This window comes from Leguminivora glycinivorella, chromosome 27 (genome assembly GCF_023078275.1).
Source record: "Leguminivora glycinivorella isolate SPB_JAAS2020 chromosome 27, LegGlyc_1.1, whole genome shotgun sequence".
NCBI lineage: Eukaryota > Metazoa > Arthropoda > Insecta > Lepidoptera > Tortricidae > Leguminivora > Leguminivora glycinivorella.
In genome coordinates, this window is record NC_062997.1 from 5,759,034 (window position 1) to 5,774,319 (window position 15,286).

The following is a 15,286-nucleotide window of genomic DNA, read 5'->3' on the forward strand; positions in this document are numbered from 1 at the left end:
GAAAGTTAGAGCCAAGTACCTCCAAAGAAAAATTGGCAAATATTAAATCTAACGTGTTTTGGCTAGAGTTTAACGTAAAATTAAACTGCTCCAAGTTAGCAAATGTTAGCGTTTCTACCAGCAATGATGCGGCGTTGCGAACTTCTACAGCTCCGCGTTGCTCAAATATAGTCAGAGCATCGCTTTTCCACTTTACGTAAGGAAGGTTAAAGTCTCCTGCTACTAGGAAATGCGCATCAGGCGATTCAGAGGATACCCTAACAAATAAATTATTAAACTTAGAGATAGTACTAGCCAGTTGTGGGCCAGGGGGCACATATATAGAACACTAGCTTTTACCCGCGGCTTCGCCCGCGTAATAAAAGTATTCATTAAGATTTTCATTTGGATCCTTAGATTTCTCTGTAGGTATATTTATCTGCGATTATTTCGATTGCACATAATACTTCTGCTTGCAATGATTGTAGAAATATTACACATCGACCACAGCGTAGGTAATTCTATATACGCTGGGGAAACCTTTATAAACATCCCACATAGCCCGTATTTCGACACTATGATCGGTGGGTAAAAAGTACTTTTTTCTATTATCCCTTACAATTTTTTACATTTTGCTTATACTTATCGCAAACGTAATCTTCAAGCAAGCAAACAACGATCGTCTTAGAGCACATTGATTGTAAGAGACCGCCGACCGATTATCCGTATCCCTCTAACGATACCCATATTATCCGAATCCGTATTCGTATCCGTATCCCTATCGCTATCGCTATCGCTACCCTATCCCTATCGCTATCCCTATCGCTATCCCTATCCCTATCCCTATCCCTATCCCTATCCCTTGTCAAGATGTTTAATGATATAACACTTTAAGTTCTCGCGCTTTGTACACATATTTAAAGTCACATACAGGTCGAACGCGATTAATTAACATTATTTTTACCTTTTTTCCCAACGTTTACTGGCCGTGGTCGCGGAAGACTGACGTCCCAGCAAAATGTCATCGGAGATGTAAACAACACAAAACTACCCTATATTAATTTATATACTCGTAAATGTTCGGGGTAGACAAATAAATATAATCTACCCGCTTTTAGTTAATGTTTATTTCCCACCATGTTTATTTTAAAGGTAAAAATAATGTTAATTAATCGCGTTCGACCTGTATGTGACTTTAAATATATGTTTAATGATTTCTTATCAAGTGCTAAAATATAAAGTTTTATGGTTTTATCTTTTAAAATTAAGAAATCCCATACAAATTTTCAACCTCTTTTTCAATCCCTTCATCCCTTTTTTTCGAAATAAAAAGTAGCCTATGTTCTGTCTCAGGGTCTAAAGATTGTCTGTTCCAAATTTCATCAAAATCGGTTGCGTGGTTTAAGCGGGAAAGCGTAACAGACAGACAGACAGACAGACAGACAGACAGACAGACAGACAGACAGACAGACAGACAGACAGAGTTACTTTCGCATTTATAATATTAGTATGGATATTAGTATGGATAAATGCAGATCACGGCAGTTGAGAGAGGCAGAGCTACCAGCATGAGAGCGCAGCGAAGCCGCAGGAATGGTAACCCATAGACATTCCAAGCCAGGGAGCAGCCACTCAGGTCGGGCGCGTGCACCTAACGATCTAAGTACCAAAATTAACACACCGCCGCCATCGGCTTTCCCGCTAATCGCTCTGTCTCTGTCCAGCCTAAATACATCGTATGTTTGATCGCATAGTTCCGTATCCAGGACGCCGTCACAGAGCCAGCTCTCTGTAATAATAACTACATCATAATTATTAGTCAGTAAATTTTGATAAAATTGGAGTGTCTTAGTACGTAATCCACGCGTATTTTGATAAAAAACTTTAAGGTTTTTTATATCCAGCGCAATGTTTTTTTGGGCGAGTACTGAGAAATTGCATACATAATATAATTAAAGGCGACATGACGGCGACACTGCATTGACAGGTAAATAACTTTTGAATTCGTAGTGTGTGTGATTGTGTGTTTGTGAGGTGTGTATATGTGTATATGTATGTTTATTACGCGTGAGGAAAACCAATTAAGTATATTGTTTTGTAAAAATGAAACATATACAATTACTATTATAAAGAAAACTGAATTATACAATTTTACGAAAGTCCGAGGCTGATCTAATGTGAAGAAATGGAGCCTGTTCCGCTTTACGAACGTATATGTTACAGTTTCTCACCCAAACAAATTCGTAACCCTTAGACGTAGAATGCTGTTTACAATCCTTAAGTAGTTTTTTATTAGCAGGAGTGAGGTGGTCATGTACGAAGATCTTTTGAGAGTCTCCACCAAAGCCGATATCTGAAGTTTTAACGCCGCGAGATTTGCGCAAGCCCGCGAGAATATTATCTTTAAGCGCACGCTGCTTCAGTTTCACGATAATGTTTTTTGGACGGCCCTGCTGAGGGCGCGCAGGCTGGACCCTATGGGCAAACTCAATGTCATCTTGGCCTAGAATAACACCGGCATGCTCTGCAATATTCATAGCTATAGTGCTCAGAGAATCGTTTTTTAGCTCAGCCACACCGGAAATTTCTAGGTTATTCATGCGGAGCCACTGCTGGTGCGCGCCAAATTCGTACTCGAGCTGGGCTACTCGTTCCTCGGCAAGACCAAGCTTTTCCTCCAGATCCTCTATCTTATTGGATTTTTCCTCCAGTGACGATATTTTCTGGTTCAATTCACTTGTCAGTTTAGGTCACGAAACTTTGCTGAGTGGCCTAATAGTACGGTACGAGAGTGAAAAGCTTAATTATATCACTATTGTATACAATACTTTTTCTACGAGTCATCATCTTCATCATCAATGGACTGAAATATCATCATTCATGCAAGTTAAAATTAATGTTAATAGCGTCGTTCACCGTTGTATCCGTGGTTGTATCAACATCGAATTACCTAGCAACCAATTGTTTGTAATAACCGTCTCTGATTGGCCGATAACGCGACAGATAAAAAAAAATGTGTTTCAGATGCCGACAAATTTGCCAGGTATCGCAAATTAGTATAGAAATTGTATGAAGTTCTATTTTTGAAATTATTACAGTTAACTTAAAGTCAACTATAATGAGATTATTATAGTTGAGTCGGAACTGCCATAGAGTATCCAACACTGAAAAGTTTGCACTTATAGTTTAGTCTGTGGTGTCCTAATTGACAGATTACAGTCGACGAGTACACTGCCGGCGTATTATGCTTCCAATAGGCTAGTTTCCTACTAGTCAAATCAGCTTCTTATTAAGAACTGTCAAAACGATTTGCTAATATGGAATTACTATGAAATACTGAGGAGTGACGTTACGGTCAATTCATTTACTTTATATCTTTCTCTTTGAATTATTAAATATAAATTATGTTTAAACATAACTAATGACCATATTTTTCTTCTAATTATGTGGTGGTTTATTTCGTGCACTGCATTTTTTTTAAGTGTAGGAAACTAGCCTATTTTATCACTTATCTATGCAGATATTGTATCCGTCACGCTTTGGCAAGTATGTCAGTGTGAGAGTGACACATGTCTTGTCGTGGATAAGTGATAAAATTGGAACCATAAGTAATACGCCGGCTGATTTTAATAAGAAATAAATGAATAATAAACATTATAAATAAAAGTACATTGTGCAATGCGGGGCGGATAAATTGCATACCTTTTGCCAACGCCGTGGCTTGCGTGGGCGACGGTCGCGCGATTGTCGCGCGACGGCGATGCGACGCATACGAAATCAAACCTTATCGATATGGAAGTATGAGACGCGACGGCGACGGTCGCGCGACCGTCGCCCACGCAAGACACGGCGTAACAAGAGTAACTCAAATTATTATTAAAAATTAAAACTGTCACCTCCTGTGTGGCGACTGGTTAAGAATTTCACCACCCCCTTTCTTCCCGTGGGTGTCGTAGAAGTCGACTGTGGGATATGGGTTAAATTGTGGCGTAGGCGAGAGGCTGGCAACCTGTCACTGCAATGTCACAATTTGGATTTCTTTCAACCCCTTTTTACCAAGAGTGGCACTGAATGAAACTTAGTAGTTCATGTGCTCTGCCTCCCCCTTTATGGGATACAGGCGTGATTATATGTATGTATGTATGTTAAAACTGTCATAATAATGATCCACCATTTTTTATGAGTTTATGATTTTGATAGATATTTTTAAATGATAATAAGGGCTTAGTATACTAGACCAATTCTTTTTTAAAGTTATAATCCACTGTTTTTGTTAATAAAAAAATATAAAAGTAATCTTTTGTTTCATTTATATTAGTTAATGTTAGAGATGGGCCGAATATGGACTTTGCCGAATACGAATATTCGGCCGAACATTCGGTTCAGCTCTTACCGAACCGAACATTCGGCCGAATATTCAGTTACGCCATATTTAGAAAGCGGATGTTAAGAAAAAACTATTAAATGATTGATAATGGTTACATATATATGTTACTAGAACTACTTACATATGTTATTACGATTTAGTGAATTTAACTAAAACTTAGTAGGCTTGTGTCGTTCACTAACTATGAACTGTTAGGAATAAAATCCCATCAATGACCGAAATGAACTGAATCTTTCCATGCTCTGAGAATCGGTCTTTGCTCATTTAGTTCAGTACAGGATCGGCGAACGCGAGCGGTTTGGATCGAGAACGAATGTGTGACTGCGCCGACCGAGAGCGAGAGCTACTTAGCAGAGCAACAAAAAAAGTCAAGTTTTCATATTAAACTTCGGTTACTTACAACCTTTCGGCCCGGAATGTTACTATCTGTGGACTATTCGTATCATTTTGACACTATTCGGTCCCATTCGTTCTGATCTTTCCGACCGCAGTGGTCGCTGGTCTGGCTGAACTAAATGAGCAAAAGACCTAAAAGAGCGAACTAGTTCGTGAGAGCGACTGAACGAGATCGGAGCGCTCCGATCAACGAACGAAACGGCACAAGCCTAAAACTTAGTTAAATGAAAAAAAATGAAAAATATTTTATTGGTAAAACAATGTAGGGGTAACAATTTATATAGGTTGGAGTCTTCTATTAAGTATAAAATACCTGTGTCAGAAGACCCCGCTCTTCCATAACAACTTGTATACATTATTTTAATTAACAATTTAGAAGTGCAATGCTTTTGACAAAAATAAATCTAACGAAAATATAATCTAAGAAAGTAAAATCATGTTTAATATAATTTGCATGTGCGTGTGCGTGCGTGCGTGCGTGCGTGCGTGCGTGCGTGCGTGCGTGCGTGCGTGCGTGCGTGCGTGCGTGCGTGCGTGCGTGCGTGTGTGTGTGTGTGTGTGTGTAGGGGGGGTGTGTGATACGTATTCATGTGGATGTACGAGTATGCATGTATTCTCTATTTGTTGTGTATTATAAAATGAGCGTCTCCACTTGATCATAGCTTTGTGACTTTAACCATTCTGCCACAACTTTTTTACATTTAAATAATCGAAGGGGGTAAATATCTAATTTATTATTAATTTTATTATACAGACGAGGTGAGACTTTGCTGTACTGTATCCTTGCAAAACGTGATTTTGTGGGGGGTACCAGTGCAACATTTTGTTTTCGCCTTCCTGTATTAATAAGATTAGGCTTGTATGGTAAGGATTTATGTGTTCTAAGAATTGTTGTGAATGTGTTCTAAGCCTGAAGAAGCCTGGCGCGCGCCGCACGACAAGCACCGATTACGAGTGCTCGCGTATAAATTTATTTGCAAAAATTGAAAGATGGCGAAATCCACGGTTGACGCATTAGAAAAAGTAATTAAGAAATATATGACACCCATAGAGACTAAAATAGGAAGTGTTCTCACCGAGCTTAAAAAGTTAGAACAGAAAATAATTAAAATCGAAAGTGCTCAGCAACAGTGTAAAAAGTGCCGTCCGTGTTCACCAAGCGATTGTAGCCCAAACCATGGGGTCTCATCCGGAACAGTGCAAAATTATTTCCAAATAGAAATCATAGATGGCGCTAAGTGTCACGATTGACGATTATTATTTTTTATCAAATAGATTTAAAGGTATTTGAAGCGTCATAAATTAAGTACATTATAAATTAAATACAAACATCGATGACAACACAAATTTAATGCATTATTTTAGAAATTTTCAAAGAAATAATATCACGTAATATATTGCTACTGACTATGACGCAACAACGTGAACAACCTGCGCGCGACAGTATCGAGCTACCTAAATTTTATTGCATATTGTCACTAGATGGAGCTGTCACTATCTACAGTATACTGCCAACGAAACGGTGCGATTGTGTGCGTTCCGTTCATTGAGATATATGTACTACGTACTATAGGCGACGTTGCCAGACGGAAACTCTGCACAAGCTGACAAATGCGCGGAGTGCGCGAAGCGGTAATTTACGCGTAGAGTAGTAAGTCCACCATCAGATGTGACACATTATTATATTCCGCCTGTCAAAATTATTTATTTATTTATTTACAACTTAAAAAATACAAAGTAAGCGATCACTGCCGCCCATGGACACCCGAAACACCTGGGGTGTTGGAGGTGCGTTGCCGGCCTTTAAGATGGATGTACGCTCTTTTCTTTCTTTAAAATACAAATATATACTTATATATAATAATATATATATAGTGCGGTCAGTTTTTTTGGACAAAGCGTAGGTATCCATTGTTCTCTTTTTTCATGACCAGGCCAAAGAAAACAGCAAAAAGTGAGCGTGCTAAAAATACAATTTTACTCAATAACTGTTAACAATCAATAAACAAATTAACTTTTTTTTTTATATTATAGTAACATAATTCATAAAGTAGTAAGTAGTTACCTAATAATTTTCCAAATTGAAATAAATATATTTCGCAAATATATTAGAGGTGAAACACATTAGTAGGAACAATGAAAATGGCACATCTGCGCGGTTAACTTTTTAGTCTATGATTGCGTCACCAAAATCGCGCAGCCTCGCTCCCGCTCGCGTGTTCGTAGAATATTTAGCTGTCAGCCGATAATATTTGTTTGTGTACGTTAATAATGTAGGTATACGTTTGTAGTAGTGTGCGTGACAAAAATGTCGTCTATTTCTATTAAACAGCTGCCAATGATCGAAATTCAAATTAGTTGAACAATTTCCATTGAAAAAAAAAAGTTTGTAATGCTTCGGTCCGAATTGTGGATACTAGTTTTATCATCTTTTAGTAGATACAATTGAATGTAAAATTATTTATTTTGCCTGACACTCTTGAGTATTTTTTATGCCGTTATTTTAATTTTACAATATAATATTTGGAATATAGTGCTTATAATTATTAAATATAAAACATTTTTTAAATACTTTTTGATACAAAATCATACTTCATTGATTTGGAACAATGCTTTTTATCGGACCTACAGTCAACCAATTGGAACCCTAGGCCACTGTAGAACTATGTCATAGTAACGTTATAAATCAGATTGTAAGAAACCTCTTACTGCTTGTCATTTTGACATGGTTGTAGAGTGGCCTAGGGTTCCAATTGGTTGACTGTACATCCGACACTATCGGAAGCGTTTATCGGATGTAGGATGTCGATCTGACACCCGATATCGGATCGGATAATGTGAAAACGGCCTAAGCATTAACCGTTAGTGCGTTTTCACATTATCCGATCCGATATCGGATGTAGGACCGATATCCCATACATTGAAGCCGCCATCTTTGATTTTTGCCTTTGAAATCCTTCCGACATTTGCTACATGCACGACCAATGCGATGCATGCGAAATCAAACCTTATCGATATGGAAGTATGAGACGCGACGATTGCCGACTGGCTAGGATTTCCGAACGCACACGAATGCGCGCTCGGTCGCCGATTTGCGGCGGAGTGGGCCTAGACCTCGACGCGACGCCGCACTTGCGTCGCGCGAAGCGCAACAGCATTTTAAAACATTATTATTGCTATAGTGAGGGAAAATGTTGTTGTGTATCGTGGTTCAACTATACAATACTTTCGCTTGCTCGTTTTTCAATTCCACACTCGCCGTTAAAATACAACTTTGCACTCTTGTATAACAAATAACTATGTATTTTATATTTTTGAATATATTTTTTCAGACTGGCACTTAAAAAGAGTTTAAACGTTTTTTTTTTTCTAAAAACCTAAATTTTTCAACAAAGGTTTTACTTTTCACTTTTCGACATCTATCAATGAGAAAGGACCTTTTGTAGTAAGAAACAATACGATTTTTTTATGTAAAAACGATAATGTAAAAACGGCCTAAGGGTTACCAAGGCTCGATCGGCGCACCTAGTGGACGCCAGGCTTAAATTGTCTGGTCTTGGTGTTTTAATAATTTTATGTGTTTATAGTCGTAATTTATTTGCGAAGTATTAATTTTATATCTGTATTTTTAAATTACACTATGTTGTGGTACCGGGAAGCATATTTTAACTTAAAAGGACGTAATGACAACATTTCATACCATGTTTCAGAAAATAAATAGTTTCGGAGTTTAAATTAAGTTTGCAGTGTTTGCACAATTTTATGAATAAAAATATTACTCTCGAAAATGTTTTATCAAATACGTACTTTACATTTTGTTCATTATGTTTACTACATGTACATTCTTAGCTATCATACTTATGTATTTCTTACATAATAATATTCATTTCCATATTTCTAATTAACTACGCGCCTGCTTTAGAGTGCTTTAAATTTTAACAAATCAATGCATCCTTTGGTCGGGGGCTGGGGCCTCTCAACTCAAGGTCGCCGGCGCCGTGGTCGCGGGGCGCGGGGCGTGGGGCGCGGGGTGGGGCGCCGCGGATCTCGTTCATTCAATTCCGCTTGCATGTGTTGCGGACAGAGCAAGTATATTATACGTACGCGGCGAGCACACATACAAGCCGCACGGCAACGCCATCTAGTAATGTTCGACTTTAAACGTCCATATGACGTTATAGGTTTAGTGCGTGAAAGCTAAAACAGATGTTGCAGTTTGATGACTATTTCGACGTAGGATACTGATAAGAGTTTTGTTGGCCACGCGTGGCTACTGGCGCCATCTAGCTCTTTGAGTGTGGATTAAATTTAGCCTACAGGTCTAGAATACTTAGGACGGCGCCCATTTTTAGTATGGGATTAGGTATCTGTACTAGTATTATTTGATCTGTGCCCAAACGGATCGACGACTCCCCAGACGCGCGGAGAAAATCCCGTAGCAGCGACCATGCCGACAGTTATCGCTAACAGAAACTTACCCGCGAGATCGAGCGTGAGCGCTAACGATCGCCGCACGTCACTACCCGCTAAAGTGGACAAAGCGGAGAAGACCCCGGTACGCATTCCTGATGATGATGTCGTGAATGAAAATATAACACCGACACCACCGATACAGGTGGTTGACTTAAATAATTCATTACACTATAAAAACAACACACCTGACCCGACTCAACCACCCGAAGACTTGTGCAATGAGAAATGGAACATCGCATCATATTCTAAAGGCCGCATGCGACAGAAACCAACGCGCGTCTCGATAACAGGCACCGGACCCTTAGATATAAACCTAAAAACGTCTGAGCGAGTCAAAAAACTACATACTTGTTTTTTTAAAGAAGACACCACTGCTGAGGCGATCAAATCATACATAACAAAGAAAACGGGCAGTACAGACTGTACTGTTATTAAGTTACAGCTTAAACACAATCATTATGCGTCTTTCGCAATAACGGCCCCGCAGAGCTTATTTGACAGTCTTATGTCCGCCGAAATGTGGCCATCCGGGACAGAAGTCAGCGAGTGGTTTCGAGGCGGCACCGGGCGCGCGAGGCGCGCTCGCCCCTCCCGCCGCGCCCCCGCCACATCCAACACCAGCGCGGCCTTATCAGCGCAAAGCATCCCAAGAAGTCATAACTACATGTCACCACAATATTAGAGGCCTTAATAGTAAAACTAGACAATTAGAAGTATTGCTGGCCGACGAGCTACTCTGTGACGTGCTAATTCTAACCGAACATTTTTTACGCGACTACGAAATTATATCTGTAACATTAACTAATTTCGACCTTATTTCGTACTACTGTAGACCGAATATCGAACGCGGAGGTAGCTGCATTTACGTTAAGTCGCATATCAAGGCTATAAATAGACCCGATTATTGTGATTTATCCCGGGAACAAATATTCGATGTATGTGCTATATATCTCGTAAACGAAAATATTTTAATTGTGGGAATATATCACTCTAATCTCACTAGCCATACTGAATACTTAAAATTGTTCGACGCGTTACTAACCAAGATTAACGACGACAAATTATCAGCAATAATAATGGGTGATATAAACATCGATTTACTAAACAATACTTCGATAAAAAGACAGCTGTTAGACATACTAAGTTCACACGGGTTCAGTCAGTACGTCCAAGATGTGACCAGGCGAGACGGTACAAGTGCTACCTTACTGGACCACGCGTACTGTAACATTCGCGACGACCGAGTAGCCGCCACCTGTATAGACACTAATCTGAGCGACCACGTAGCTCAAAGGTTAACCGTCCCGCGGCAATTATTGCATATGTCTCGGCTTGGAAGACCGTGGCATAATTGCCCATGCTGATACTACCACTGTAGTCATTTGCATAAATGCCTGCGCCCGTACCAGATGCCATCTTGGACCCGTCTGTATACCAGATGATGGTGTTGTCATCAGGGGTGGGTGTCTCCAGACCCTCCTTCCATTCGGCTCTAGTATGGACTTTGGTTTTGAAGTTTTTGTGGAAGATGAATTTCGGTTGCATTTTGTCGCAGCCCATACTCATCAGCCTTATTCCCATAGAATTGTTGTATTCCATGCTTGTGTGTTTAGTCTTCGGCATGCTATCGCTCCAGAGGCCTGTTAAAGCCAGCCGGTGTAGCGATTTCAGTGCCTCAGACTGTATCACTAGATGTAGCGGCGGGAGATCCAATAGTACCTCCAATGCTGCTGTTGGCGTCGTTCTGAACGCACCCGTTATAGCCATGCATGCTGTCCTTTGTACCTTCATGAGGACATCCTTGCATGTGCTCAGTAATGTCCTTGGCCACCAGGCCAGGCTTCCGTACAGGATTATAGGTCTCACCATCATGGTGTAGATCCACCTTAGTACCTTTGGGCTTAAACCCCATGTTTTGCCGTAAGCTGACCTACACATTCCAAACACTCTAAGTGCCTTGGCTGTGGTCAGTTCGACGTGTCTTTTCCAGTTCAGTTCTTTGTCTAGTGTTACCCCTAGATATTTCACTTCATTGGAAAGTTCAAGTACCCTTCCATAGAGCCTTAGTTGCTCCATGCCAGTAAGGGCCCTTTTCCTGGTAAACGGTACTACCACTGTTTTGCCTGGATTGATGGAGAGTTGTTGGTGGTTACACCACCTCTCCACTTGCCTCAGTGCTGTATTCATGATTTCTGACACCGTTCCCGGGAATTTCCCGTTTATGAGTATCACTAAATCATCTGCATAACCCACTGTATATACTGGGCCCTTATTTAGTTCTTCCAAAAGTGAGTTCACTACCAGGCTCCATAGAGTCGGAGAGAGAACCCCACCTTGTGGACAACCTTTTGTTGCTGTGGCTAGTAATTCTTCCCCCATGAGGGAGGACTTAATTAGCCGGCTGTTCAACATATTACCTATCCAGCGGCAGATGGTAGGTTCTATGCCATGTTTGAGTGCAGCATTATTAAGTCACCTTCGACATCCAGAAATGCAGCAAGACATAGTTCTTTGTTTTCTATGGCCTGCTCCGCTCTAGTTGTCACCAGGTGTAGTGCTGTCTCCGTGGACTTGCCCGGCTGGTATGTACCAGTACCAGTACCAGGCCTTAGTAAATGTTTTGAAGTTGGCATAAATAAAAGGTTGCTTAATTTCTGGACACCAAGAAACGTACTATCCGATAACCAATACGCCTACCGTAGCGGCCGGTCCACCACCGATCTAGTGCGAAAAGTGGTGCGCTGTGTGATGAGCGCCCGCGAGGCAAGACGACCGGTAGCGGTCATATGCTGCGATCTCTCGCGCGCGTTCGACACTGCGGACCACTCGCTTATCGCTGACAAACTCGCCCACTACGGGATCCGCGGTCCGGCGAGTCAACTAATACTCTCCTTCATGACAAACAGAGCCCAAGTTGTTGTCGGGGACGGGGGTCACGTCGTGTCCTCGGAACTGCGAAACCTGATGGGAGTGCCCCAGGGATCCTGTCTCTCCAATACCTTATTCACTATACTACTGAACGACTTGCCAATGGCAATACAAGGCGCGGAGTTATTTATGTACGCCGATGATGTCACGGCTGTCGTCAGCACTTCCGCCGAGCAGGACCTGGGAGAGGCGCTAAATCACGTGATGGAACAGCTCCATGAGTGGTTCCAATCGAACGGTCTGGCACTCAACAAGGACAAAACGTGCTACATGACATTTAAATTAAACGGGCACACAAGTGAAACTTTGAGGGTGTGTGCGGGCGGCACAGCTATACAGCACCTGTCATGCACGCGCCTCCTTGGTTTTCAGCTTGACGACGCGCTGACGTGGGAGCCGCACATAGATGAACTGTGCGGCAGGCTGGGGCGCGCGTGTTTCGCTCTACGGCGCCTGGCGCACACCGCGGGTAGGGACGCAGTGAGTGAGTGTTACTTCGCAACAGTGCACTCCCTCCTTACCTACGGTGTTGAGCTTTGGGCGCGCGCCTCTGACTGGAACCGTGCGTTCGTTATGCAAAAGCGAGCGGTCCGCGCAATGTCCGGCAAGCCTGCGGACGCTCCAGCTCGACCACTTTTTCATGACCTTAGAATTTTGCCGTTACCTTGCTTATTCATATATCAAGTAGCAATGTTTACGCGAACGAACATCGAGATATTTAAACGAAAGGGTACCAATTCCAAGTACAATCTCCGCAGCAATAAACACCATAACAGACTTGTTGCCGAAGCGCACAGACTTGCTAAGTCAGAAAGACATATTTACCACCTAGGACCCGCCGTGTATAACCGCTTGCCTGACAATATAAGAGATGCAGCTACCACCGCCATTTTTAAAGCCAGATTAAAAAAGTGGCTATTACTTGAATTGTTTTACGATTACGACGAATTCTTTGAATTGCCGTTGACACTTTAATAGTACGATAAATATGTGATAAATATAAATAAATATACATAAATATAAATAATTATAACTGTATACTATAATTATAATATAGTTTAACATAGATATTGTTTATACCAAATGAAATAAATATATTTGAGTTTAATACACAATAATAACATAATATATTATTTAGTACTGACATGTAACAATCTGTTATCAAATAAATTTCATTTCATTTCATTTCATTTCATTTCATTTCATTTCATTTCATTTCATTTCATTTCATTTCATTCCATAAGTTAAAACAACTCTAAACTCTTCTCAACTCTTAAACTACGGTTTTTCCAACTTTGTATTTGTATTTTGACGCATAGGTAATTATCTCTTTCTAGTAGTTCCTTAGAAAGCTACTAAAATAGGAGCTATTTATCCAAAGGAATACGTAAGATCTTCATTATTTTTTTACTTTGTTTATTCGGTAAATATTCGGCAAAGCAACCGAATTATTCGGCCGAATACGAACATTGAAAAACTTGCCGAATATGTCGAATACCGAATATTTACCGAATATTCGGCCCATCTTTAGTTAATATTAAGAATATGGGCCAAGTTGTCAAAACTGAGATTCAAAAAGTCAAACCCCCTTATTCTAATTAGTTTCTAATGGGGTGGCAACGCGCATGTGACACTCTTTGAGTTGCAAGCGTCCATAGATTACGGTGACCGCTTTCCATCAGGCGGGCCGTACGCTTGTTTGCCACCGACGTAGTATAAAAAAATCATAAATGTACTTTAAAGTTATCAAGTCGATAAAGTTCGTTTGTCCCTTTCCGACGTATTGGTGTGATAGAAAATGAAAAAAGAAACTTTTCTCAAACATGCAATGAAATATTGTCTTTACGTTCCTTAAAATGGGCTGGGAAGTATCGCTTTTTGGGCGCAACAACTCGAGAGGACTGTAAAGGGATTTCATATTATTTTTTAGGCCTAGGCCTGCAAAGTAACTTTTTTTTATAAAATATTGTCCTTTAGAGCATTTTTTTTTTATTTCATTGTATGTTTGAGAAAAGCACTATACATGCCTCGGCGTGAAAACGGATTCCCGGCCTCGTATCCCTATCCGTAATTCCGTATATACCCACTTGGCCGGAAATCCTCATTTTCCCGGCCTCTGATGTAATGTACTATTATCGGCTTGATAACTTTATTGTACGTTTATGAAGAAGGGGATTAATATTTATTTTTTATTTTCAAGCTAGCTAGTATCGAGAGAAGGCAGTTTATGCACTGAGACAATACATTTTTACCCCCCGACGCAAAAACGACGGGGTGTTATAAGTTTGACATGTCTGTCTATCTCTGTATATAATATGTGTCTGTCTGTGACATCATAGCTCCCGAACGGATGAACCGATGTAGATTTAGTTTTTTTTGTTTGAAAGATGAATTAATCGGGAGTGTTCATTAGCCATGTTTGGTGGAAATCGGTCCACTATGTAGGCGATTTTTTAATCGAAATTTTATGGTAAGGTTGTATAAGTAAAGATAAATAAAATAAACTAGCTTTTTCCTGCGTATTAATCTAATCTTGTTTTCCTGTCCAAACTTAGGACCCCCATTTCACCCCATTAGGAGGTAAATTTTAAAAAATCCTTTCTTAGTGCTCTTCTACACCTTATAAGGAAACTACGTGCCGAATTTGGAATCTCTTGAACCAGCGGTTTCGGCTGTGCGTTGATATGTCAGTCAGTCAGTCAGTCAGTCAATTTCTTCTTTTATTAAAATACTAGCTTTTGCCGGCGGCTTCGCTCGCGTTAGAAAGAGACAAAATGTAGCCTATATGTGACTCTCCGTCCCTTCAACTATCTCCACTTAAAAATCCATTCGTCGCTCCGTTTTGCCGTGAAGGACGAACAAACAAACAGACACACACTTTCCCATTTATAATATATTAGTATGGATAAATAGTAAAATATTATGTTGCATTAATAGCCTCTCAGTTTGATCTTCACCTATTTATCAATAGTTGTGTTTACAAGTTATTGTTACAAAGACGACCGGTTTGGCTCAGTTGGTAGTGACCCTGCCTGCTAAGCCGCGGTCCTGGGTTCGAATCCCGGTAAGGGCATTTATTTCAGTGATGAGCACAGATGTTTGTTTCTGAGTCATGGATGTTTT

At 40.4% G+C, this 15,286-nt stretch overlaps 2 protein-coding genes across 2 annotated transcripts; both read left to right on the plus strand.

Annotated features, from left to right (window-relative positions):
- The first annotated feature begins 5,703 nt into the window (after positions 1-5,703).
- On the plus strand, positions 5,704-10,519 carry LOC125240355. The gene is made up of 2 exons (XM_048148257.1): positions 5,704-5,938; positions 9,162-10,519. The coding sequence occupies exons 1-2, from the start codon at positions 5,753-5,755 to the stop codon at positions 9,915-9,917; spliced, it is 942 nt and encodes a 313-aa protein (XP_048004214.1). The 5' UTR covers positions 5,704-5,752; the 3' UTR covers positions 9,918-10,519.
- A 1,464-nt stretch (positions 10,520-11,983) lies between these two features.
- On the plus strand, positions 11,984-12,995 carry LOC125240215. Its single transcript, XM_048148039.1, has 2 exons — positions 11,984-12,632; positions 12,922-12,995. Exons 1-2 carry the CDS (start codon positions 11,984-11,986, stop codon positions 12,993-12,995), a joined length of 723 nt encoding a protein of 240 aa, XP_048003996.1.
- The last annotated feature ends 2,291 nt before the right edge of the window (positions 12,996-15,286 follow it).